Below are 25180 nucleotides of genomic sequence, written 5' to 3'. Positions count from 1 at the left end.
GGCTTATTCCAGCGCTCAAGAAGGGGCGGTAGCGGGTTCGTGCTGCTGAGTTTTTTTTCCAGCAGCGGTCGCGGGCGAATGAAGTTGAGCTGAAACTGCGAACACTCCATCCCGGCACTTAGCGGCAAACTCAGCCAAGAGAGGAGGAAGCCGGTGAAATTAAAAACAAAACAAACAAACAAAAAAGAAAGCCACTTGGTCATGGGGAAATCAGGTGAGCAAATGCCTTCGTGCAGCTGGCCGTGCGTTCGCACAAAGTCCGTGCCTGGTTTTGCTTGCAAAGCGCTGCCGAAGCGTTCTGCGGCTTGCCTCGGAGAAGGCTGCTTTCACTTGTGCATGGTACAGCCTGGGAGGAGCTTTCTCTCTGACAAAGGGTTGGATTGGAAAAAAAGGAAAAGAAAAGCGACCCCCCTCCTCAGCCTGCACGGTGTAGAGGTAGTTGTATTTCGTGTACAGGTTGTATTTTGTAACCTAAAGTGCTTTTGCTCTGCTGTAAAATAATGGCTACGAATCCTGTAGCTTTAAAGTTCTTTTGCGTCTTGCTGTCTGACAAAACTTATTAGCCTTGCAGGATAAACAGCAGGATGCTTCGAGGGGGGTAAGCCTTATCACCCTTCCTGTCGGAAGGATTTAAATGTAAGATTTGGTTACCATTTAACTGAGGACAGCCTTGCTCAGCTCCTAAGTCTCTCCCCAGCTGTGCAAATGTTCTTTAAGCCTTTCCCTGCTGCTGCTGCCTGTCTGTCTCTCTGTCTGTGTACCCTGTTGGGTTTAGGCTGGAAGAGACTTCCCTAAACCTGCCAAAGAGTCAGAGACCTTAAGAAGGGAGTGCTCAGTGCCCCGGGTTTCCTTCACCTTTGTCCTGTTAAGGCCATGAGTGAAAAACTGCCCTGAGTTTCTGAAACAGCTGTGAAACTGGATGGGATTTCTTGTTCTTAGGGCTTTGTTTCTGTGACAAATCAGAACTTGGTGGCATGTCGTCTGTCTGTCCTGTGTGTGAACAGCACATATGGGGACATGCTCAGCAAAACCTAGTACTTGATTAACTCAAAACTATAGGCCTCCAGAGAAACCTAAGGAAAATCCTTGAGTAACACTTTAAAGGGCCTCAGCTTTTTTCCCCTTTTTCTTTGTTTTTAAAGGTCAGCTTTCTAGATGAGATCAGAGCTGTCTGCAAATGTGGCTGTAGAAGGCTGACTAGTATGACACCCAGTCCAGACAAACCACCTGCTTTTTTTTTTTTTTTTTTTTTTTTTTTTTTTTTTTTTTGAAAGTCCAGCTGCCAGTGGGTGGGTTTGGCCTCATATCCTGGCAGCTAGATTGGGATAAATAACCCTATAACAGTTTGAATAAGTGTAGTTGATGTGAAGTATCAAGTTCAGCACTTCCCATGCTAACATCATGAGAAGTACAAATGCCAAATCAGTGTAGTGCCATTACATTAGCAAAGCACATTGGGCAAAAGCAGCAGAGATACTCCACTGTGCACCTCCCAGTCCCCAAAAGAATAAAAATCTTCTTTTGTTTTAATACATGCAAATTGCTAGAGCAGTCATAAGACAATTACTATCTTCATTTTTTCCCCTACGCATTTATTGCTGTGCATTAGCTGATTTTTACAAACTTGGGAACAATGACAGACCAGAAACTACCTCTGCCAAGGCTTAGGTAATGTTTGCATCCTTAGGTGGTCATACAAATAGAGGTTGAGATCTAGGTACATGTTAAAAATGTTTTGTCAGTTGTGTCACACTTTTCAAACCAATGTTAAACTGGGTCCAGGTTATTGTCTTTGAGCTGTGTGCAGTATTTTCAGATGAACCAAAAACTGAGATCCTACCCTGACAATTGGTTTATTGACTAAATCTCATCTGCCCTTTCTAGTTCACTGAGGTCCTCAAATTCCTGTCTGAGATCATTCAGTTTGGCTTGCCTTTGAATGGGGAGAGCAGCTGTTTTTCAGAACACTACTTCCTCTGTGTTTTGTGAGAAATACAAAAGGTGTTCCTGCTCTAGTACTCCTAAGGTGTGATGCAGACACATTTCTCTGTACTGTACATGAACGTGTAACAGGTTGCATGACAGATCTGCTTGACCTCAAAACAGATTCCTTGCTCCTCTCCTGGGTCAGAAAGATTAAGGCAGAGATTCCCTGAAGGTTTAATTTAAGGATGCTCTAATTCATGACAAGCGGGGCCACTACTTTAATGTAACTTTGTATTGCTAGTTGTTTGGTTATGTTTGAAGCAATGTTCATTCCAAGTGTCAGAGCTAGAGACGAGCATTTCTTTGTTTCATTGAATACAGCTGAGTGTTGAAAGCATCTCTGACTCAGCTTTCTTTCCTGGAAGCTGCAGGCTGACGAAACCAAATTCATATTGAAACTTCCTTGTCAGGGTCAGAAAAATTCATCCTGTGCTCATAACTCCTGCAAAAACTTAAGCCAAACACAGAGACCTCCTCTGTCCTCCCCCAGGTCTTCTCTTTTCAGACACCATTTGGATCAGTGGGGGATGCAAGCAGCTGGCCCCACAGACCCCAGAGAGCTGTAACCAAACAGACAGGGATAAGTATTTCGGCAGGAAAGGAGGGAATGGTGAGCTGGCAGCTCTTGGTTGCCCTGTTGCTGGGACTGCCGTGCCGGCAGGGCTCTGTCCCTGCTGCAGCTGGAGATCCAGGATATCCATCCCTGCGGGCAGCTGCAGGCGATGCTCAGGAAAGCAGCTGGCTGCAAGCTCCACTCCTCCGCTCTGGAGCACGTGGATTTCTGCTGAGCAGTGGGAGTCTCTGAAAAGGCTGGGATAGTGGTAGGAAAGGCTGCTAAAAGTCTTATTTCTCCCACTTCCCCCCGGGTTCAGCTTCGTGGGGGAAGGGATCTTGCCCCTCTTGCTCCCTGCGGGGGAATAGCCCTCTTCATCCTGGCAAGTGGGTGCAGTCGGTGTAAAAGTCAAGGTCAGGCTCAGTAAATACTGAGATCATTTTACAGAGTTTGGGTTTCTTTTTATAGTTTGGTTTTATTTTTCTGCTGTTTCTACTTCCCCCCCACCCTTCTGTAAATGTGGGTGGGACTCCGGAGAAAGGGCTGGGAGTTTCTCAACTGCTCTGCATGTTGAGTCAGTACAAAAAAACAAAGAGGGGCTGAGAAGGGGTTTTGACAAAAGGAAAAGAGACAGGAACCAGACTCAGTGCCGCTTTCCATGCTAGTTTTAATCTCATTTAGAGGCATGTGCTGGTTTTTAACTCTTAAGATGCATCTTCAGAGTAAAAAGGACTATTGTGTTTTCTGCAGAACAAGCTACATCTTCAGCTGAAATGCTGACTTGTACTTCAGCATCCTGGTAAGAGACAGCCATGGCAGGTCATGAGAAAAATACGGGCAAGGGATTTGTTTGCTTTTTGAGAAATGAGATACTCCCAAGCTGCCAAAATGACAAACAGTTGTGCTGGCTGGTTTTATAGTAGTGGTGAGGATAGGGAAGATGGATTATTCTGAGCTGTTAGAAACTGAGCTTTAGAATTTGGTAACATTGGGATATTTGCAGAACTTGGTAACACAAGTTAGTGTCTTTTTCTTTCCGGCAGAACTGAACTGGAGGTGTAGTAGGAAAATGGCATTTCAAAACCAAAGTTAATTCAATTCATAGCCCTGCATCTCCAGTTGTTGTGTGCAGAAGACATTGATTGTTGGGTTCAAGTTCAATAAATAGCAGATAAAAAAAAGTCTTCCAGGGATATATCCAATTTTTACCTGTCTGTTGAACCATCAGGGTTCTGGTGGGGGAGGAGAATGCAGCAGCCAGCCCATGCAACAGCAGTTGCTCCTATCAGCTGTTAGATTATACCCTTAGCTCCTCATGTTCAAGGCAGATAAATACCAAAAAAAGTGGGAAGGACTCAGGAAGAATAAGATAGAATGGGATGGTCTGTAGTAACTGAGATACCTACCAAGATTTCCCATGTTATTGTGTTGTACATAAAAAAAAAAAAATTGAGCACGAAGAAAGCTTTTATTACTGGAAACATGCAAACCCTGCATTTTCTATCAGTGCAGTTGGTAGTGTCTGTCTTGCCCGGGTTTGAATTTGCTTCTGTTGGTGCTCTATGTGCAGGAACAAAAAGTATGAGAAAACATGTATTTTGATTTTAACTGTGTTGTTGTTTGTTATTTATCTCAACAGGCCAGAAGGCTACAGATCTCTCTTTCTGTAGAGGCTGTGCTGTTCTCTGAAAGATAAGTTGGAGCCTATCTCTGTTCTGTTTTCACAGGCAGATGTAGGCAAGTTCTGCCCAGACTGTGAAGGTCTGAACAGCAGCCAGAGCTGGGCTGGATGGCCCCACAGAGGGGGATGAGGTGAGGCTGTGCAGTTGCCCAATCTCCGTTGTGCACAACTGGCTCCTGTGCAAGTAGGTGTGAGGAGGTGATAGGAGTCTGAGGTGTTGTGTAGGAAACCAATATGGGCCTGTTTAGGTCACTGTAAATATCATTTAATGTTTATCCCTGGAAATGTTCAAGATGAGGTCAGATGAGGCTCTGAGCAACCTGGTATGGTTGGAGGTGTCCCTGCTCATTGGACTAGAGGATTGGACTAGATGACCTTCCAAGTTGCCTTTCAATCCAAACCATTCTATTCTTCTATGGTTCTATGAAATAAATCTTTCTTAAAAGATTCTGAATTGTGAGAACTGGAGTTTAACCTGTTGATCAGAGGGATGAAAAAGAGGTGATGTAATTGATAGTAAATGTGAGTAAAGAAAGATTTCTGTGCCTCCCTGCCTGACTTGGCTCCTGGGTAGGTGAGTTCACACACATCAGTGATCAGAAGAAATGTGCATGGCCATATTTCCATGCCTCAGGGAGGTGCATGAGTAAACATACTTTGGGCATTGCCACAGCTATCTTGGATGTCCTTGGCAGAAAAGCAAGGTGGGAGGATATTTCAGCTGATGAGATTAAAGCTAGTTCAGGTATGCCTACCCCAAACCATGATAGAACATGAATGGTAGGGGTGTAAAATGAAGGAGTATATCCCAGGAGACATGGGATAGTTCTTCTATCTCCCTTTGGTTCTTGTTTGCACAATTTTTCACTTTCCAAAGACTTTGGTTGACACCACACGGTTAGCAGTGCTATGTAAAATGACATTGGCACTGGGTAAAATCAAAATTATGTCTGTTGCTGTCCATCTACAGAGCCTAAGAACATGCAGCATCCAAAATATGAATAGCAAAAAATTATTCCATTTCAATTCAATTATTTCTTTTCAGTTAATCAAAATTCACTAGTAAATATAGTTGTGCCTTATTTTCTTCAATAAATTGCTGTAATTATAAACTCTAAGCAGATACAGTGATGGGGAAAGAAGAGATGGAGAAGATTACATGAATTGCTTCTCCTGCATAATGTGATTCTAACACATGCAGGTCACTTGTGGCTTTGTATTTGGAAGTGCATGTGCCCTAGGAATTCTGAGGTAATTGGATTTAAGAATAGAAGGTCTTTCTGATGGGAGAGTCTCCTTGGCCTTTTTAAAAGGGATAGCAGCATACACATTAGCTGCCTACTACTATTTTCCCTGTGGGTGTGTGGCATGATTACAATATTCAGGTGTCCTCCCTGGCAGAACAGTAATAAAAACAACTCTTTTGATTGTCTTTCATGCAAAGCCAGGACTGGCTGCTCTGGAGATGATGAGCAGTCAGTTCCAACCTAATGTAAGATGAGCATTTCATGGAAGTGACAGCTTGCTGTCCTGATTGTTGGTCAGTTTGGAAGAGACAGGGGCTGCAAGCCAAGGACTTCTTATGCCCTTGCCTCCAGTGAAAGTGAAAACTTGCTTCTGTCAGTGCTCAAGACCTCAAGACTGCTGATTAATGCTGCTTGTTTTTTGAATGCCTGTATCATGTAAGGCTCTGCTGCCTCTCAGAGCTGGGCAGCCTCCAGTTTACCAGGTGTTCCTTTTTAATCAGGGCAGTCAATTGCCTTACTGTTTATAAAAGGCTTTAAGTGAGGAAGTAATCAGCACTGTCTGTTAGAGAGCAAGAATAGGATTTGCAATCAAACAGTGACATGACTGATGTCATTGAAACATTATTGCGTTGGCAGCTTCATATTCTCAGACCACATGCCCCAAATTGGGTATGGGGGAGAAGAGTGGGTTAAATCATGTGGCACGGAAAATGCAAGGTTATTAAGTTGCCGGTTTGCTGTAGAGCAACCAAGATACTAAAATAAGTGGGGTTCTTGTCCATCAGATCCAGTTAACTCAGACATCTTACGGCTGTCCCGAAGCTCACCCCAGTGGTAAGCAGGTGTGTGAGCCAATTCAGGTAAAACTGGATGCTGGGAAACATCACAGAAACTCCTCCCTGAAGAAGGATCTCCTGAGCTGAAGGGAAAGCTATTTTGAGCAGCAAACATAGGAACATTCCAGGAAACTACTCCCATTTAAACTAGCATCTAATTATAACTCCCAATTCCTTTCACTTTCATCAGCGATACTTTCTCTTCTGTAAGGTTACAGGATAATTCAGGTTGGAAGGGAAATCATGTACCAACAATTATGATATCTCATAAATGCCTATTGTATTGGATGGAGATCTTGCCCTTTATTGAATTCTTGATTGTGTAAAAGGAGACAAGAAAACTCCACCCAGGATACAATGCTTTCTAAACATAGTATGATTTTATCTTTCCTTTCCTCCAGGATTTATGCACAGTTTCATTTCTTCTGTAAATTTCCAACCAACCAGCCAGTTTTGTTAGGGAAAAAGGGAGTTTAACACTGAGGGAGATCGGTTTTTATGGCTGGAAATGAGTCATGAATTGGACTGTCAGATCCATTTTCCCAAATGACATATAGCGTTGAGGACCAGTCTTGGAAGATGTTGCAGTCCCAAATGGGAGGGAAGAAATTGAAATACGTGCATAAAGAAGCATGGAACATTCACTCCCTGTGTTGCTGCAGACACCAGCCAGCATGAGACCACCCTGAAGCATTTGTGGCTTCAAACCAAAGTGCTGAGTCAAAGTGCAATAGAACATGCCTGTCTTCTTAGCATTTCTCATATCAGTTGCACATCCATCACTTCTCCATAGAAGGAATTCTCAGACTGAGAAAGACTCAGCTAGGGCTGGTTTCCAGAGAGTTGCATTTCAAATGTGAATAAAGATTAATAATAAATGTCAGTTCTCTTAGAGTCTAGATACAACTGTGATCTTTAGAAGCTGGGATCTGTTTTACTTGAGAATTTTGTTTGTTTCCAGTTGGTGAATATACTTTGAGAAGTTTGTCACAATAGAAGTATCAGTTACCTGGGACAGTAACAAAGGACTTCTTGATGTAATTACTTTACAGTTCCCAAATTAATTTTTCCACAAACCTGTTTGGCATACTAAAAGCTGTATTTGCTGCATTCTTATTCCATAACCCACTTCTGCTTCCAGGGTGGAGTACAGCAATTCTGCAGAATCAAGGAAAACTGAAGGGATTTCAGTTTTAAAGCCGAGTTTTAAACTCAATGTTTAAACTGTTCCTTGATTACCTTTTATATGTTTTCTATCTACTTTGCATGTGTCTTCTCCATGTATTCTGGCACTTGGCTTCTGTTGTGGTTTAGGAATGGTACTCTCCAATTTAGTGTTCCCACTGAAACCACCCCAAATGATGCATTGCTCTCAGTCCCCTCTCTCCTTACCCATAGGTGGCTGGAGAGAAGAATTGGAGAAACAAAATATAAAGACGTGTTGAGCTAAGAACAATTTACTGGAAACAGCAATGAGAAACAATTTACTGGAAAGAGGAAGAAAACAGACAGTAACAATATTAATAGAAAAATGTACATGTCAGGTGAGAAATTCGTATGCTGCTGCAAAAATTAGCAGTGGCCTGGCTGGAAGCAGGGCAGTTTCTTTCTGCCCAGGTTCTGGACCAAAAGAGTAACATGGAAGGAACATGCAGTGTCCTGTTATTATATGAGCACATTTCTAGTTATTTGTTTTTGGGGGAAGATTGAAATTTGAGGTCATTATCTCAATTTACCTCTAATGCACACATTGGGTGAAAAGTTTGAGACTGCTGTCATGGTTCAAAGAGAGATTGAGACAGAGATCCTGTGTAGGATTCTGAATGAGGTTTGTTTCATAGTAACAGGGAAATTTGGGTTGGAAGAGAGTGTTGAAGGTCCTCTAATACAATCCCCAGAGAAGGTCTATCTTCAACTACATTGGGTTTCTCAGAGCTCCATCCAACCTGACGTTGAATGTTTCCAGGGATGGATTATTCACCAGCTCTCTCGGCAGCCTGTGCCAGTGTTTCACCACCCTCATCATAAAAAGATTCTTCCATACATCTAGCCTGAATCTATTTTCTTTCATTTTAAACATATTACCCCTTGTTGTATCACTTCAGGCCTTATAAATGGTCTGCCTCTATCTTTCTTATAAGCTCCTTTAAGCAGAGACCACAACAAGGTCACTCCAAAGCTTTGTCTTCTCTAGACTGAACAGTCCCAACTCTCTCTTGTTGATAGCATTATATATTAATTATTTGCAGTCTGAATAGAAAAACTTAGCATTTATGGAAAGTAAAACATTACCAGTGAAGGTTAATCCATAAACAATAGGACAAAAAGCACTGAGAAGAAACAATACTTCTAGAGATTGATACAGGGCTCATTTTTGAGTCACCAGGGTGGATATTTAGGCACAAAAATGTATGCCTGTTTTGCTAGTCATGTGTATGCCTGCTGTAATGTTGTGTGTCCTGAGTGCTGACATAAAGGCTACCCACAGCATTTATGCTGTGTAGGGATTTGGTGCTTTGTGGAACGATTATCTGATATCACTGTTACCATCTTGCAGCTCCACAAGACCAGTGGAGGAGGTGCAGTTGACAGCTGCAAAGGTGATGCAGGGCAGCTCGGGTTGTGAAACACATGTTTGGGTAATTCACCTCTGTTTTGAGGCTCAAATTAAGGCAGAAATGGCAGGAGAAGGTGCCCCTAAGAGGAGGCTGTATGGACTCAGGCATGAAGAGCTCTTAATGCAAGAAAGACGGAGTAGATTGGCACTGTTTAGAGACAGTAAGAATAGAGAAATAAAATTCTCTGAAAAACAAACGTGATGAGGAAAGGCAACCTAGATCCCTCTGCTTATTTTTCCCTGTCACACAAAATTGTTTAATGAAACTGGAAGTCCAAGAGCATAACAGCTGTAAGGTACGCTCTGTACCACATCATAGCCTAGAAATTCGTCACATGCTGCCATTATCTTAGCCAATGTTCCAGAAGAACAAGAATCAGAGGCAAATAATTGAATATTGAGGAGCAAGCAACTGTATCTAATACCTTCAGTTGTTTTACTTATTAAGCTGTGTAATGATTCATCACCAAACTTAACTCTCTGGCAGCAGAAAATAATTTTCTTCTAGCAGTTTACATGAAGGGAAAGAAGTATGTCTCCACAGCTGTTTGGGAAGCTGTTCCCATTTGGGTGGGAGCCTGAAAACTCCCATTAACTCTCACTTTTAATGCCTGGCTTCTCAGTGTATGGAACACTCATAAAATGGAAAAACTTAATGTGCCTTCTGAAACAAATCTGAAATTTATCTGGCACTTGGGCGTCCCTCTCCACACATCACCAGGCACAGGAGAAGCTGTACAGAGGGAGGTGGTTAGCACATGAGTTTGAGTCACAGAAGATAAGCATTTCTATAGCAGCCACCTTTGAGGGAAGGGGAGGATGGAGGTTCTCCAGGGACAGCATAGCAATGCCTGCTGTAGCTACAAGCAACTCAGTTTTGTCTATGATTTGTTACTCTTTGTAAATCAGAATGTTAATACAGAGATACTTTATGCAGTATTTCAGTTACTGTATGGGCTGAGCACTGATAAAATCTGTATTTCAGTTGCCTTTTTTTTTAATTAGAATTTCAATTTGATGTTGTCATTGTGAGCAAATGATTTGGATAGAAACATCTGTACTTGCAGGTCGGATTGTTTATCTACTATCCAGTGCTGAGTGGGTGGGATATTAAGTCTAGGTGATAACAGCCTGAAGTTTAGCATGGTCTCAAGCGGAAAAAAAAAGAAAAGTAGTCTGGAGTATGTGATCCAACTTTCAAAGCTGTGTTTTTTAATACCTTTAATTTTTAGGCTGACTTAACATTTCCTTGCTGAAAACTTGGACCCCCTGCATCAGGGGAAGGGGTTGAATTGGATCTAGGCTTTCTTTCCTCAGTGACTTCTGATAGATGCCGTAGAAATTGGCTACCTCTATAACAGAGCAGATGAAAGGTTTAGGACTCTGGCCTGATAGAATTAGTGAGCTGAGTGTGTGATGGTAACAAGAGTGATGGGACAGGTTCATTAGGAAAAGGGAGTTTGTGTGCTTGAGTACAAGGGAGGTGCCTGTTTTTCTGATGATGTGCAACATGTGATACACAAAATTGAGAGAGAACTGAAGAGGAGGAAGGTGACGGGCAGATGTCACCTTGTTCATGAGAGCTGATGTGTTATACCAACAAACTGATACCGAAAAAAGTGAGCCTGAAAGCATTTTATGGTGAATATATTAGATATATGTCCACAATGGCACTTCGATCAGGAAAGAGTCAACCCAACCTCAGACTGTGTTCAAAAGATTTAAGGTACTGCATGAAACTGTAATGACTTTCTTATGTGTATTGGATTGTGAGATTATGTTAGGCTGCTATATTATCCCAGTGCTATTGAGGAAACTGGAGAGAACTCCAAGAACAGCCTAAAGCATGAGAGTGAGCTGGGTAATCACTTTGGGAAAAAGTTCTGAGAGCAGTGTGTGCAAACTGACAGCTCTGTTGTGGGGAAAGTGCATCATTACAAACAGCAGAAGAGAATATGCTAATACAACAGAGAATGACTGACTGATTTTAGTTGTTAGGATCAAGCAGTGAGAGGAAGTTGAGAAATCTAAGGTTAATAGCAGGAAATGCTTTCTAGTCATGCGATCTCTTTGGGTTTCCCAAATGTCTTACAAGGAAAATTATGGTAGTCATGCTAATTGGGATATTCAGAAATGAAGCTGATGAATCATTAATAAATATAAAAACCCATGCCACAGTAGCTGTTTCTTTCCTTACCTCTTGCTGGTTTTGAACATTTATTTGTCTTGAGCCAAATAAAGCTGCATTTTGAGATTTCTACGAATTTGTACTATAAAATTAATTACAAGAATAGTGCATGTTTCTAAGAACTTGAAGAGTTGTAAACATTTTAGTATATTCATTCTCTTTAGGTGGTGCCCTGACTGATACAGACAATTCTTGCATAAAGGGACAATCATTTACATTTTTAATGCATCTCCTTAATGGACTTATTTGTTGCTTACTCTGTGATTGGAATGGTGATGCAGTGCACCGATTTTAATTGTTAGGATGAAAGGCAGTCAAACCGATTTCTGTTTTAAACTTTGTTTTAAACAAACTGATTGATTAATGTCAAATCACCTTGCTATTGAGGAAAGCAGTAAGGATCACAGTTTTCTTCAACCTTTGGTGAGTCCATAGCTTCCCAATGGGATTGTCTGTTAGAGTTTGTTTCTGGATGGAAGTCATTAGTGATTTGTTTCACCCAGCTGCCAGGTAATGAGGGTGGTACTCTTGTGTTCTTATGTCCAGCCTGCACCAGTGGCATATCAGGTACAGGGTATGCTTCTTCTGTCTTCACTAATGTCTGTATTTGACAAACCTTTCTCACTTTTTAATGTGATTTCAGCTTCCAAACAATTTGCTGAAGAAGTCTTGAAAGTGCACAATGACTACAGGAAGAAACATGGAGTCCCCCCATTAAAACTCTGCAAGAAGTTAAACAGAGGAGCCCAACAGTGAGTTCAGTCCTTTCTTTCCTCTAATGAGATTTGTGGTATTTTTGTCTGCTAGGTTTGACTGTGTTTACTGCAAAGATATTTGCATTTTGACATGTTGATAACCAGTGAAGACTTACTGAGTAGAAAGTGAGGGACTCTTTCATCCCCTCTTTTTCCATCACACAGCAGCAGCTGGTCACTTCTGTGGTCATAGCTGTATAAATCTTTCTTGGTGCCTTTTACAGATGTGGACCACATCTGTCTGCACTGGTGGGTGTTCTCTGCAGAAGGCAGTTGTCTAAAATATGCTTCACCACCCCTTCTGTCAGATGAGGGATTGTCATCTGCAGGAGAATATCTACTCCTGCTGAAATAGTGAGAAAATAACTTTTTCATCGCAAGAAGTGGTGACTGGTCTAAGATTGGGAGGAAGTAATTTCAGATTAATTTATCTATCTCCCAGTCCCAAATGTAAAAGTATTAGATGTTCTCTGTTCTCTCAGGAAGGAAACATCTTGCCTCTTCTCCAGTGTTGAAGACTGCACAACTTCTTCTCAATCTAACACACAGTGAATCCATCTTCCTGCTTTCTGACTTGAGTCTCTCTTACAGAAGTTTGAGTCCAATACTGCTTGTCCTCTTTACTGTAATTACGATAACCAGATTAATTCCCTTCTCTTTACAGCAATCTTTTCATAAAGCAGATTTAAAAATCTTCAATTCTTTTTCATGCTGATCCTCACAGTACAAAGGAGATCACTGAAGGAGTAAATGCTGATTAAACTATTCAGAAGATAAATTATACTAAATGGTGGGCAGTTTGATCCTTACTCTAGGCATAAGATCTCCTCCCATTAGCTTTACTGTAACCATGCAGATTTCTCTGTGCTGGGTGACTGGGAGACAGAGATGCTGTAGTCTTTCCAGAACTGATTTATTGTCCCAGCATGATGGGACACAGATGTCACACGGATGTCACACAGATGAACTGGCTCCAACTCCTAGATTTCTCCCAGATGTTGTGCTGTACAACACACCATGTAAATTGCATGTGGACATGACCTCTGGCAGCAAGAAAAATCTTGGTCTTTTCACTTTTTTTTTCTCTCTCTTTTTTTTTTTTTTTTTTCCTTTTTCTCTTGAGACATCATTGTAACTGGATATAGTATTCTTAGGACTTGGAATGCCAGTGACTCATTCACCAACCTTGTAATCTGCTGGGACTTTCCTTCTCTTCTTCTAAGGGTTTTTTTGTTTGTTTCTGTTTTTCATGCTCACAGTGAGGAAGAGATTTCAGTGACTTGTCAATAGCACTTGTTTGGTCTCAGAAGTGCAACACTTGGTTTGAACAAGTCGGCTTGTAAGAATAGTTCAGATTATTCTAGCAAATATACATTGCTCCACATTTATCTCTAAGTGTACTGTTGCCCTTGCTGGGTATTTTTAGATCCTTCAGAAATTCCTCACAGCCATCTTTGGTCTCAGCTGATGCCCTGCTGTGATGAACAACAATAGGAAACCTCTCTTTGGTTGAGGTCTATAACTTGTAAGAATTAAAAGACATGTTCAGAGACTGGTAAAACTGGTTGATAGAACAAGAAATATTTTGGTCTGAATAAAAGACATGGAATTTAAGAAATCTCATATTTGTCAAGACAGATTTTTCATATTCTTAAATTGAAAGAAGAACTTCACCTTTTCTTTGGGTATATAATATATATATAAATATATCCTATATATATCTATATCTCTCCTATATATATATACATATCCTATACATATATACCTTTGTTGGTGTGTATCTGGTGTATCTCTGGGTACTTTTCTGTGCTTCTCTACCATGTTGAGAATGGTACGTTTCCTACTATTTTCAGGCCCAGTTATTGTGGCATGTGAACTGACTATTGGATCCATGTTTTAACATGAGATGAGTCAGCCTCAGCAGGTATCTGTTTGAGTCTGACTGTGATGAAGCATTGGGTGATGATCTCAGATGAAAATCTCATGCTTCCAACTGCCTAAGCTGGAGTCGATTAAACACCCTTTGTCTCAAATCCCTGGCAGCTTCATCCACCTGCAAAGTGTACTTTGTCCCAGTCCTGCCTCTAACTTAGGATATGAGGATCCTGAGAAAAATTACAGGACTGTAGAGATAGCATCTAAAGATCCTCACGTCCAGGATCTAGCAACTGACAAGTTTTCATTATCTGTAAATTAATGGATGTGGCTAAATACTCTTTTTTATTTTCTTTTTCTTTTTTCATTTTTTTTCCTTTTGCCTTTTTTTTTTTATGTGGGAGGATTGGGGCAGAAGGAAATTACAACCTAAAGACTGAAGTACTAGCTTGGGTCAAAATGTTCAGCTGGACAAAATTCATGTCTCTGGCAGATGCCAGTAACTCATGATTAGGGAGGGAATAGGAGGACAAAACAATCGTGATCCTTCCCCCATTATCTTCTCCTGGAAATAACAGATTCATCCTGGAAATTACAGTTTACCTAATAAGTTGTTTCCTCATTAATTTGTTGCTGTTGTTCAATATGCAATGAAGATTCCTCCCCACATCCATACACTGTGAATTTGCCTCTCTATTTTTCAAACTCACGTGTGCTTTGGTGTCTGCATTGTCCTGTGGCAATGTGCTGCTGCACGTTTCTGCTGCACAGTGTGGAAGAAATGCTTTGTCTCACTTGAATTTTAAATCTATGACCTGATGACTCTCTGTGTTGCCACTATAAGAAATAACAAATGGTCTTTCCAATTTCCCTGTCTCTGTACTGACCCTTTCCAATGGTCGATAAAGAGAGTAATTGTTTTACCCATGATGTTCCACTTAACCTTATTGTTCTAACAAAATAAAATACATCCCACACATGTCAAATTCTATAGAAACAGTGCTGCTTATCCCTATGTTGGTTTTTACACAGTTGTTACTTCAGAGTCTCCATGTGGTCCCCTCCTCTTCCATCTTGTTTCCTGGTACATTGCTCTTTTTCTGCATTTGACGTTTTTTCTTTCATTTATAAATATGGGGGGTTTTCACTTGCTTTGACTGAATCCCCACTTCTGGGTTTTTTTCCCAGCCTCACTGAGAACATTTAATTTACTCCTGTGAGGGACCAGGAGGTGACACCTGTAGCAACTGCTGTAGATACTTCCCTTTCCACCAGCTGCTGTGGCTAAGAATGGCCATTGGATTTCCAGGTGCTGGTTAAAATGTGGTGCAAGGGGATCTGCCCTTTGATTTCTTCTTGGCCCTTCTCAGAATTTTTACAGATGGTCTTGAAAGACAGGGAAAATGTGTTTTTCCTTTGCCTAACTCATAGATCTATGTAACCTTAAAGTATCTCTGGCTTCAGAGCTTTGCAACTTGACTTAAACCTGTCATCTTCCAGCACAATTCCTTGCTTGCATAGCCTTCTCTCCCTTTTGTTCCTTCTCCTTTCTGCTCGTTGCAGCTGTGGTCCCTGACCCAATGTGTGGATTCCTTTGCTAGGTATGCAGAAGAACTGGCTGCCACGAGGGTCCTCAAGCACAGCTCCGAGTCTGCTAATGGGAATTGTGGAGAAAACCTAGCATGGGCATCCTATGACCAATCAGGTGAGCTCTCTTCTCTTGTTGTCTCACAGACTCCTGATAAATTTCTTATCTCAAGTGCTTGGGCTCAGAGCATCTGGTTGCAACAGTGCTGGAGTTTTCCTCTGCTTCAATAATGCGTCCAACATAGCCCAGCCCTGGCTCCCTGGGGACAGCCTGGTGGTTTGCAGTCACCTCTACACCCTGGGACCAAGAAGCATATATGGGCAGGGGGAGTAAAGGATTGTGGTGGTGTGTTCTGACCCTTTGGAGGCAGGGCTTGGCAGCCAGGCTGCTCCGTGTGTGCCTGCTGTGGAACTGCCTTTAGTGGTACCTGTGTATCCATGGCAGGAGAGAAGGAAGCTGACAATGCCCATGCTTCTCCTATATCCTTAGTTTGTCCCAGCCAAGGAGAGGTCTGCCCACAGCTGTGGTGAGGGAAGTGGAAAAATGTCTCTTGCACACTGCACAGCAGTTCCTCTTTGTGGGGGCAAAAGCAGGGGACTGGACACCAAAGTGGCAGTGGCTAATGTCCTTCCACTAAATATCCTCCTCTCTGTCAGCAAACAGGCTTTAAGCTCTTTTCCACAATTACATTTTTGAAGACTATTTTACTCCATTGTATTTTCTGACTGTAAATGCAATATGTAACTGGGAGCCTTTTGTTTGGGTGTGGGAGCTGAATTTTGGTCAGGCTGACAGCCTGCAGTGAGCCCTCAGCTGCAGATTCAGCACGCTCCTCCCTGCTGCCTCCTCCGGTGGGCAGGGCTCATGCCTCAGCCTGCTGGGACAGCAGGTGGGATGTATTAAAAGTGACCACTTGCCTTCTTTATTCCAATCTACCCCTGGAATTTCCAGCACAGCCCCAAAGAAGCAGAAGCTTGTTTCTGCAGGCTAGAGGCTCTGCTTGAAGGACCTGGAAAGTTTAGTGCATTTTAGTCCCAGGGATGCTGTTTGGTTCTTCTATGAGTGCCAACTCTAGTCCAAAATGAGCACATTTTCATGTTGAAAAAGAAACCCATGGTGGAAAAATGCAATTTGATCTGCTCATATTTGGCATTCAGTCCTTTTCAAGGGTGTGAGGAAAGGATTCATAGCAGCATGGGAAAACACAGATGTACAGCACAGTTTGCATAGTGGCTATGACTCACTGCCTGAGCTTACTTCTTTCTTCTTGTTTGTGTTAATGTCCTTTGCTCCTTCCCTCGAGATTAAAGCCACAGAATTCCCGTTTAGAGAGCTGGAAACACAACACACAAATCCTTCTACGTAATGTCTGTCTTTTCTCTGGATCCGATCTGTTTTCTTCAATGCAGTTTCCATACATAACTTTCCAGTTTTGAGAAGTTTTGCTCTTTTTCATCCACAGGATTAAATGCCGTGTTGAGAAAACTGAGCTGTACCCTCTTTTGTTCTGTGAAACTTTTCTACATTTCCAATGCAACAGGATCACTCAAAGTACCATAATGAGAAAGCTAGTTCTTCAAAAGAAGTTATTTTCTCATCTAGGCTTAGTCTTCACCTGTGTGGAGTTGGTTCATTCTTCCTCTTTTTCTCATATAGTTCCCTCTGGATAGTTAATTTGTACCCTGCTCAATGAGGCTGAAATTTGGATTAAGACATCCATTCAGGGGCTTAACAAAGGCAGGCAGTGTCTTCTGGTTTCTTTCCCAGATAAAGCAAGACTCAATAAACCTCTAGAATACTCTGTATTCTCTCTCAAAAAGTGACGATGGTATTTATTTTGGCTCTTACTGAGTTCTCTAATAATGCCAGAAGATACATTTCCTGTTTCAGGGAAGATTTAAGTTTTCAACTATAAAGCCTTCTAATATGACTTCTCTCCTAGTACAAGAATACCTTGAATTCTATTCAGGATTTTAGAGTTACATAGCCTAAAGCTGTTGCTAGAAATATGTTTATCCCTGTAATCCAAGAAATAGTTGGCAGCTGTTTCCTGCCTCCAGTCCTGCAGGAACTGCTCTGTGGCAGACTTTTCTTTGTGTTCAAATAAGTGAGCTGTCATCTGCCTCTAATGCGAGAGACCACAGCCTGCCTTGGCAGCTGTGCTATGTCAGGCTTCTCAGGATACCTCATCTCCTTTCTCATGTGTCAGGAGGCTGAAGGCAAGCACTGGATGTCTGAATTCTGTTTGGGATGGCTGGTGTGGCTGAGAAGAACATGTCCTGTTACTGGTGGAAACACTGCAGCATATGAACTCTCTAGAGAATTTGTAAGAGATATCCACAGTGTGCTATCACCCAATTTGTCATGGGAGGAATCTGGGTCTCCTGAAGCTGGGACTTGTGGGCAGAGCAGCACAAGCACTGTCTGTGCAAGCCCTAGAGGAGTGTGCTCTGACTCAGATACCTCTTACTGTGTAACACCAGGGCCATACAATACTGTTAAATAAAGAAAAATAAAACAAGGACCTGCATGAGGGATGTTGAAAGTATAGAATTACTTCCAAAAGCCATTGGTATGATTTTAGGTAGATAATTTGTTTTTGAGGCAATGTTAAATCTACCCTCTTTCCCCTTGGTGGAAGGAATGTTGTGAAAACTTAGTTTTTAAGTAGATCACCAAGGTGCTGCCCATTTGCAGAGAAATATGGTCTATGTGATTCTATTACAATGTTTTTTGGCAAGTTAGTGGGATTACTTGAGAATTAAAGCAGTCTTTGGAAGAAGCAGTAAGGCTGGGCTGAGAGAAATAATTTGGTCCAGTTGAGGGGAGCTGAATACAGGAATAGGGCTGCCACAGCATTGCGTTCCCAATGGTGTGGCTGGGAATGTGTGTCCAGCCTTACACACATAAACACATGTAGCATGGACATGTGTTTATGTGTGGAGCAGCACAAACAGATGCAGTACCAGTACCATGCAACCCTTGGTCTGGTACTGGTTGTTGGCACTCACACCTCAACATCCACACAGAATCGAGCTCCTCACCCAGGAGAGTAGCTAAAAATGACATTTAATGAGACAACAGCACAACTGATGAGATGAGAGCATGGCCAGGCAAGAGTAATGGCACCCGCTTACCTGCAGTGACCCCTTGATAATAAAAGGGACATAATTTAGATTAGTCCTACATATAGGCTGAGCCTGCATGGTCACCCTTCTGACCCTTTGAGGAAGCTTGAGGCACAATCAGTGTGGCCATGTTGCAAGCATGTAGCTTGTGTAAATAAAGTCAAATCACTATGCTGGTTCTGGTCCTAGTCTTGGGCAAAACTACAGTTGGACATTAGTTCAAGAATTGTTGCACCAAGTTTTCATGTGACAAAGATTGTCCATCATGACTGAAACTCATTAGAGTGAGATTCAGCCTGTTCTGAAATGAACTAGCTCAGCCTAGCTGAGCACCAGTGAGCTCTCTCTCACTGGGAGAAGGGTGGAGTCAAACTGTGTTTCCTTAGTGAAAGTGTTGAAACTGAGTGTGCTTTACAGCAGTGGAAAGAGGAAGGGTAATAAAAAACCCAGCAGAATATTTATAAACCTGTTGCAGAAGCAAAGCAACAGAAGAGAAGCTACAGCTCTGACTGCAGGGCAGACCCCTGTGCTTATTGAGAGGAGGACAGTAATTTCATGACTATAAGGCGCACCCTTTTGACTAAAATTTTCCCCGGAACCTGGAAGTGCACCTTATAGTCCGGTGCGCCTTATCTGATGGACAAAGTTCAGAAGTTTTCCTACCTGGAAGTGAGCTGCGAGCCGCGGGGGGAGCTGGCAGGGCCATGGCTGCCAGGTGGAGGTGGGGCGGAGCAGCGGTGGGCACGCCCCGGCCCCATGGAGGCGGGACGGCCCCTCCAGAGGCACCCCCTGGCCCCGTGGAGGCGGCACGGAGGGGTGGCGGCCATGCCCCGGCCCCGCCAGGTACAGGCGGTCCCGGGGGCCAATGGCTACCGGGTTGAGGCGGGGCCTCGGCCAGCAACCATGTGGGGGAAACTGGGGGCGGAGCCTCGCTGCAAAAAAAAGTGCGCCTTATAGTCCGGTGCGCCTTATCTGATCTACAAAGTTGCGAAATGTGCCGGCTCCCGGGGAGTGTGCCTTATAGTCCGGTGCGCCTTATGGTCGTGAAATTACTGTAAACTTTATAATTTCTTCTCTGATCAGGAATGAGGGATGTCAGCAATTTCTTTTCTATGTTTTTCTCCTTCTGACTGAAAAGCATTTTGAACAACAACCAGTTTCCTCTGTTTTGGGGGAACTTTGGGAGCAGGGGGAGCTGTTTTCAATGAAACATTGGAAAGCAATCAAAACAGACCCTAAATACGACTGCATAATTTATTCCATAATATATTTACAGTAATTTCACGATTACAAGCTGCACCTGATTATAAGCCGCACTTCTGGGTGTCGGCAACGTTTAGGTCTTCGTCCATATATAAGCCGCACCTGATTATAAGCCGCACTTTCGTTCACAGCAAGGATGCTTGCACAACTTTCACAAAGTTGCCAATTAGTAACAGAATTGCGGGATCGTGGAGTGTACTGGCTCAGCTCAGGGCCAGGAAGGCTTGGATTGGCCCCGCTTTTCCCCTGCCGGGGCCGTGTGGGCTCAGATTGGCTCAGGCCATGCGGGCTCGCGCTTCCGGGTTGGCAAATTTCTGAACCTCATCAATATATTGGCCGCACCTGATTATAAGCCGCACTTCCAGGTTTGGGCCAAAATTTTAGTCAAAATGGTGTGGCTTATAATCGTGAAATTGCTGTAAATGGAAATATTGTGGTCAGTTTTCTGAGGATGCAGGTTGCTGCTAAAGCAGGTAGGCTCAATGCGCTCCTGACCCTTGTGCTGTTTTCTCTCTGGAAGCCTGGGAGTCAATGGGTACAAAACAGGGGTTTTCCTTAGTCCCTTGTGTGTCGGCTCTCACTTTCAACACTGTTTTGGCTTGTGTCCCACCAAGGCAAAGAATGAGAAAAGTATTCCAGAGGAAATAGAGACTGTTTAATCACTAGGTGCCTACCTGTCTTCTCACAGGGCAATATCTTGCACACTGGACTCTCTCTCACTTCTTGTGCCATGTGACAGATACAATTCATTCCCTTCACTTACAAGACACTTATTTAACATGATTTCAAGACAGAGTTTGTCAAAAGTTGCCTAGTCCTTTGGTGACCTTCTCTTTTGCTGGAATAAAGCCAGTCTTCATTTTCTCACACCTTATGAGGCCATGATTTAATTCAAGGATGATGACAGCAATGCTGTATAATGAAAACTTTATCCTGCATGTGAAAAATGGAGAACAGTGATCCACTTCTTGGCTTTAACTGCCTGACCTCAGTCAGTTGAAAGCTTTCATCCTTGAAATCTGGGAATTAACACATGATAGCCTGCGCTGCTCAACTATGCTCATTGTCTTTCAGGTACAGGATTGAGGCAGTCTTGCCTGATGCCATTGATATCTCCCTTGAATTAAAAAGCAAACATTTTTCAAATAATAGTACTCTTTAAATTAAAAGCAAATTAATTATGAAGAGCTAGTGTTTGCCAAAGCTTTCATGTGCCCTGCAATACTTGCATTATGGAGATTTTAAGTTCTGTCACGTGCAGCCTAGGCACACTTCTCAGAGCTACAGTAAGCAGAGTGGGGGTGACTTTCTGTTTAAATACTGTTTATACTATATCACACTGATATGTTAACAGAGGGAATAAAAAGCTGGCAGCAGTGAGAATGCAGTCCTACATCTGCTAAAATCCTGCTTATGTAGTGTAGTCACTTCAACACTTGTACACGTAAAATACATGGGCTTCATAAGGCCTGATGTGTCAGTCACATTCTGTACTTCTGTTACACCCAGCTTACCACAAATTTTTGCCATCTAAATCCTTCATAGCTATGAAATCTAGAGTGGGACAGGATGATCTGATTGGTTTGGTTTGTGTTTTTTTACTATGTGCTTTTTCTTTTCCCCTTGTATTGCATAAAGGTCACTATTTGCACTTTCTTTTAGTCTTCATTTTAGCTTTAGAAAAAGAAATGAATAAATAAGTACGTGTTACATACTTAGACCATAATACAGGTCTACTGGGTTTGGTTTTTTGGCACAAGTAGAGCAGGAAAAGAAGAAACCAATTGTTATTCCTGAAACTTTTACTTTGGGAGGCAAGAGCTGTTTTGTTACCTTTTTATGTAGAAAAAATGATTTGACTCTGCTAAGCACCATTCCTAACAAGCTGTGTGATGTATAAGTTTATAGTATTTCCAGTTCATAAAGCTCTCTAGAGATGGCATTTCATAGAATATTTGCTTATCAGCTAGGGCTCTGACAGCCAGCTTGCCAGGCTGACAGCACCATCCTTTTAGCTGACTTCAGTCACAATGAACCGAAGTTTAAAGAAGTCAATGCAGTGTCTGACTTCTAGAAGTGTGCAAGTTTAAGACTTTTTGCAGCAAAATAGCAAAGCATGAGTCATTGTTCTTCTGCAGCCAACAGTCCACCAGGGACCAGCATTCTTCATGATGGCAGGCTTAACAGCTTTGGCAGCTTGCTTTGAAACCTCCTGGCCTTGTGTGGATGATGCATCCTGGAATGCTAGGCAGAAATTTAATTACCGAGGTTGCTCAGGGAAAAACCTGACCCCTCTCATCCCCCTGGTGTTTGACACAAGAATTTCCTATCAACCAGTAATGGAAAACAAGTAACATTTGACATTTGTCTGCATTGCATCTGCAGATTCTGAGCTACATCCCTGGCCATAGTGATTGTCCTTATACAGCTGTTGTCAGGGAAAGCCTTGGATGGGATGAGATGGTGCTGGACACACAGACTTCCTCACAGAAGCAGCTCCCAAGTATTTGAGGTTTCTTCTGTAGTACCCTGGATCAGAGTGCCTCAAAATGGACCTTCACAATTGCTTTAGTGCTAGGTAGAAACTACTAAAAATAAATGCACTCAGAAATCTGAAATATTCAACACTTGTGAGAACATGGGAAACTAAAAGACATCAGAAATTTAATTTTTCTTTGGTTTACCTGGAGCTGGACGGGGTAAACATCCACAGGTATGGCCTTTTGCTTAGAAAATGTGGCACACAGGCATTTTCAAACACATTTCAGGAGGAAGGAGCTGGTGAAAGCTGTATGTGTAAGCCTGGTGACAGGAGCACTTACCCAAGATGAGGGAGATGTGTCTTCATTACCTTCCAAGCTGAAAGTTACACCAGATCTTACTGGCCAGGCTGGGAGTGAGCTACACTTTTGTGTTTATGTCATGATTCTGCACACATTTCTTTTGTCTTTCAGGAAAAGATGTGGCTGACAGATGGTACAGTGAAATAAAAAATTACAGCTTTCAAAACCCAGGGTTCTCTTCTAGGACAGGTAAGTTCAGACTGGGAACTGTCTTTTCAAAAATGAAACTTCTACTGTTATGCTAAAAACTGACAAATGTGTAAAAGACTCTGAGAAATTAGAAACTAAGCAAAATTTGTAGGGATTTTTTAGTACTGCATTTTTACTCCAACTTCAAAGTTTTGAACAGGCAACTTATTGTAAAGCAAATTAATTTGTAAGAAATTGGAATCATACAAAGGAGTCTTACTAAATGTACTATGTTGTTGTTTACATTGACATATGACTTCTGCTGAATTATATCACTCCACTCACAGAGATCGCTTCAGCTAAAATTTGGAGATTGGGAACAGGCTATTGGCTGCATATTGACAATCTAGTGCAAAATGCATTTGAGAACATTGTTCTTTAAATATTGCTCAAGCAAGAGAGGTGCCTGACCTTGTTTCAGACTAAGAAAATCACGCTTTTCTCCCTGATTCTGGGATTTGCCTATGCATGGAGGGAACAACAGTGTAGGGGTGGCTATTAAACTAGGCAGAAGAAGCCACAAAAAGAGTGGGGTTTTTGGAGAGTTGCACGTGCAAACACATGGGGGAGTATGAGGTGGTTAAAGCAAATGAATAATAGTCACTTCCAAAACTGCTGTTCACACTGCAGGGAGTACAGACTGTGATGTCTTTGTCAAATCTTACATCAGATACTCATCAAACTACTTCTTTCATGATTTTCCTGCTACATGTTCTTATTTGGATATAGGACATGGAAATGAGAATAGTGGTATGAAAACAGATCAGATTAGGGTTTTTCCCCCCAGCATCTCACTTGTTAAAGGGTATATCTAAAGGGAACATTTATGTTTCTTTCTCTTTCTTCAGGTCACTTCACAGCAATGGTTTGGAAAAACACAAAGAAGATGGGAGTTGGAAAAGCATCTGCTAGTGACGGCTCAACCTTTGTGGTGGCTAGATATGACCCAGCTGGAAATGTAGTAAATCCAGGCTATTATGAAGAAAATGTTCTTCCTCCAAGAAAATAACTCTTTTTGTTTTTTTAAGGTAGTCTTATTGCTTAATGAGAAGTGAACCTAGATTTGGACCTAACAGTGTTTGAAATGAAGCCCAATTCAATGAAATTTCCTGTTTGATACTGCTGTTCATGTCTCATTGTGGAGGAAGCAATTACATGTTGCTTGAGTCAATCTGCACATCAAGCCCCTGTTGTTTCTGAGGGGACCTCAATTTATTTGAGGATGAGTTATATGCAACATTTCTATAAAAGGGATAAAATGGGCAAGATTTATTTTTAATTGTTTGCATGAACTCTGTGTCAGCATGTAAGTAAGCCCATGTTGGATGTCTATTTTTTTTTTTTAAACAAACAAATTTATAGCTTTCTGTAAACTGAAGATACCAGCTTGTAATTATATTATGTACTCACAACTGTCCAGTACTTTTTAATAACTGTACCTTCATTGTTCTGTCTCTACCTCCTGCTGTTGTGGGACCTACTCTCTGCAGATGGAACACATGCAAAACTTCCTGTGTGAAAGGTACATGTGTAAAATGTAGTGGAATTCAGACCTGTGTGTTTTCATTAAGAGGATCTCACAGAACACTAAAAGGCTGCTGGCAAAACTGTGGCCATCAAGCCAGATGTAACTAATGCATGATCTAAAAGAAACCCCTAAGATTTTTAAAATCCCATTTTAGATGCTGATACATAAAATATGTTTGAGATGAGTGTATTTTAAGTTCAAAGTGCATCCTGCAGTTTACAGTATGTAACTTGGATTATAATCCAATTGTTTACTTCTGTTGCAGAAAAATAAGACTCTACTTTTTTGATATTTATGCACAAGAAAAACTTTCTTTGATGGTGCACTTTGGATTTTATTTCTCAGTAACTTATTTTTTATTTCCTAAGGAATACCTTTTAAAGGTGTCATGCTATACAGGTAATAACATTCCCAAATCATCTCATCTCCTTTAATAATGTAACAGTAGGGGTATTCACATTGTCATAATTAAGACATGTTTGCTCTTTACTCAGATTATTCAATAATAGTACTATTTCACATGCTGGATTGATGCCTTGAAAACAATGAAGATTTAATATCCTTAACAATAAGCCAAGCAAAAATTCTGGGAACAATTTTTTCTCTGATTAAATGTGGATTGGACCATTTTGGCCAGGCTCATATACTGTGCTTCAGTCTGGGGGTTTGTTTTCTTTGCAAAGTTTCCCTTGACTTTTGCTGAGATTTTGTATGCCATAATCTGGTTTATGGACAGTGCCATTACAGAAATAGTTCTTTTTGTTTACACAGTTGTAATAAACTGCACTCAGATGGCTTGATTATATGTCACTGTGATGCTGTTTGTTATAATTTTTTGCTGTAACCAAGAATTTGACACTTATCATGAACAACTGAAAAATAAATATTTTTGAATATGAACTA

At 41.7% G+C, this 25180-nt stretch overlaps 1 protein-coding gene across 1 annotated transcript; it reads left to right on the top strand.

Annotated features, from left to right (window-relative positions):
- Positions 1-25: 25 nt before the first annotated feature.
- Positions 26-25180, top strand: GLIPR2 (GLI pathogenesis related 2). Its single transcript, XM_033070636.1, has 5 exons — positions 26-214; positions 11752-11860; positions 15340-15443; positions 22672-22749; positions 23598-25180. The coding sequence occupies exons 1-5, from the start codon at positions 202-204 to the stop codon at positions 23756-23758; spliced, it is 465 nt and encodes a 154-aa protein (XP_032926527.1). The 5' UTR covers positions 26-201; the 3' UTR covers positions 23759-25180.

The sequence above is a fragment of the Catharus ustulatus genome, chromosome 1 (assembly GCF_009819885.2).
Source record: "Catharus ustulatus isolate bCatUst1 chromosome 1, bCatUst1.pri.v2, whole genome shotgun sequence".
NCBI lineage: Eukaryota > Metazoa > Chordata > Aves > Passeriformes > Turdidae > Catharus > Catharus ustulatus.
The sequence above is the reverse complement of the archived record's forward strand: the minus strand, read 5'-3'. Positions and strand labels throughout refer to the sequence as shown.

What these genes read in the sequence shown, in the direction of transcription:
- GLIPR2 (XM_033070636.1), top strand. An exon ending in TTAAACAGAGGAGCCCAACA is followed by an intron (nt 11,861 to 15,339) that starts GTGAGTTCAGTC and finishes TTCCTTTGCTAG; the next exon opens with GTATGCAGAAGAACTGGCTG. An exon ending in GGCATCCTATGACCAATCAG is followed by an intron (nt 15,444 to 22,671) that starts GTGAGCTCTCTT and finishes TTTGTCTTTCAG; the next exon opens with GAAAAGATGTGGCTGACAGA.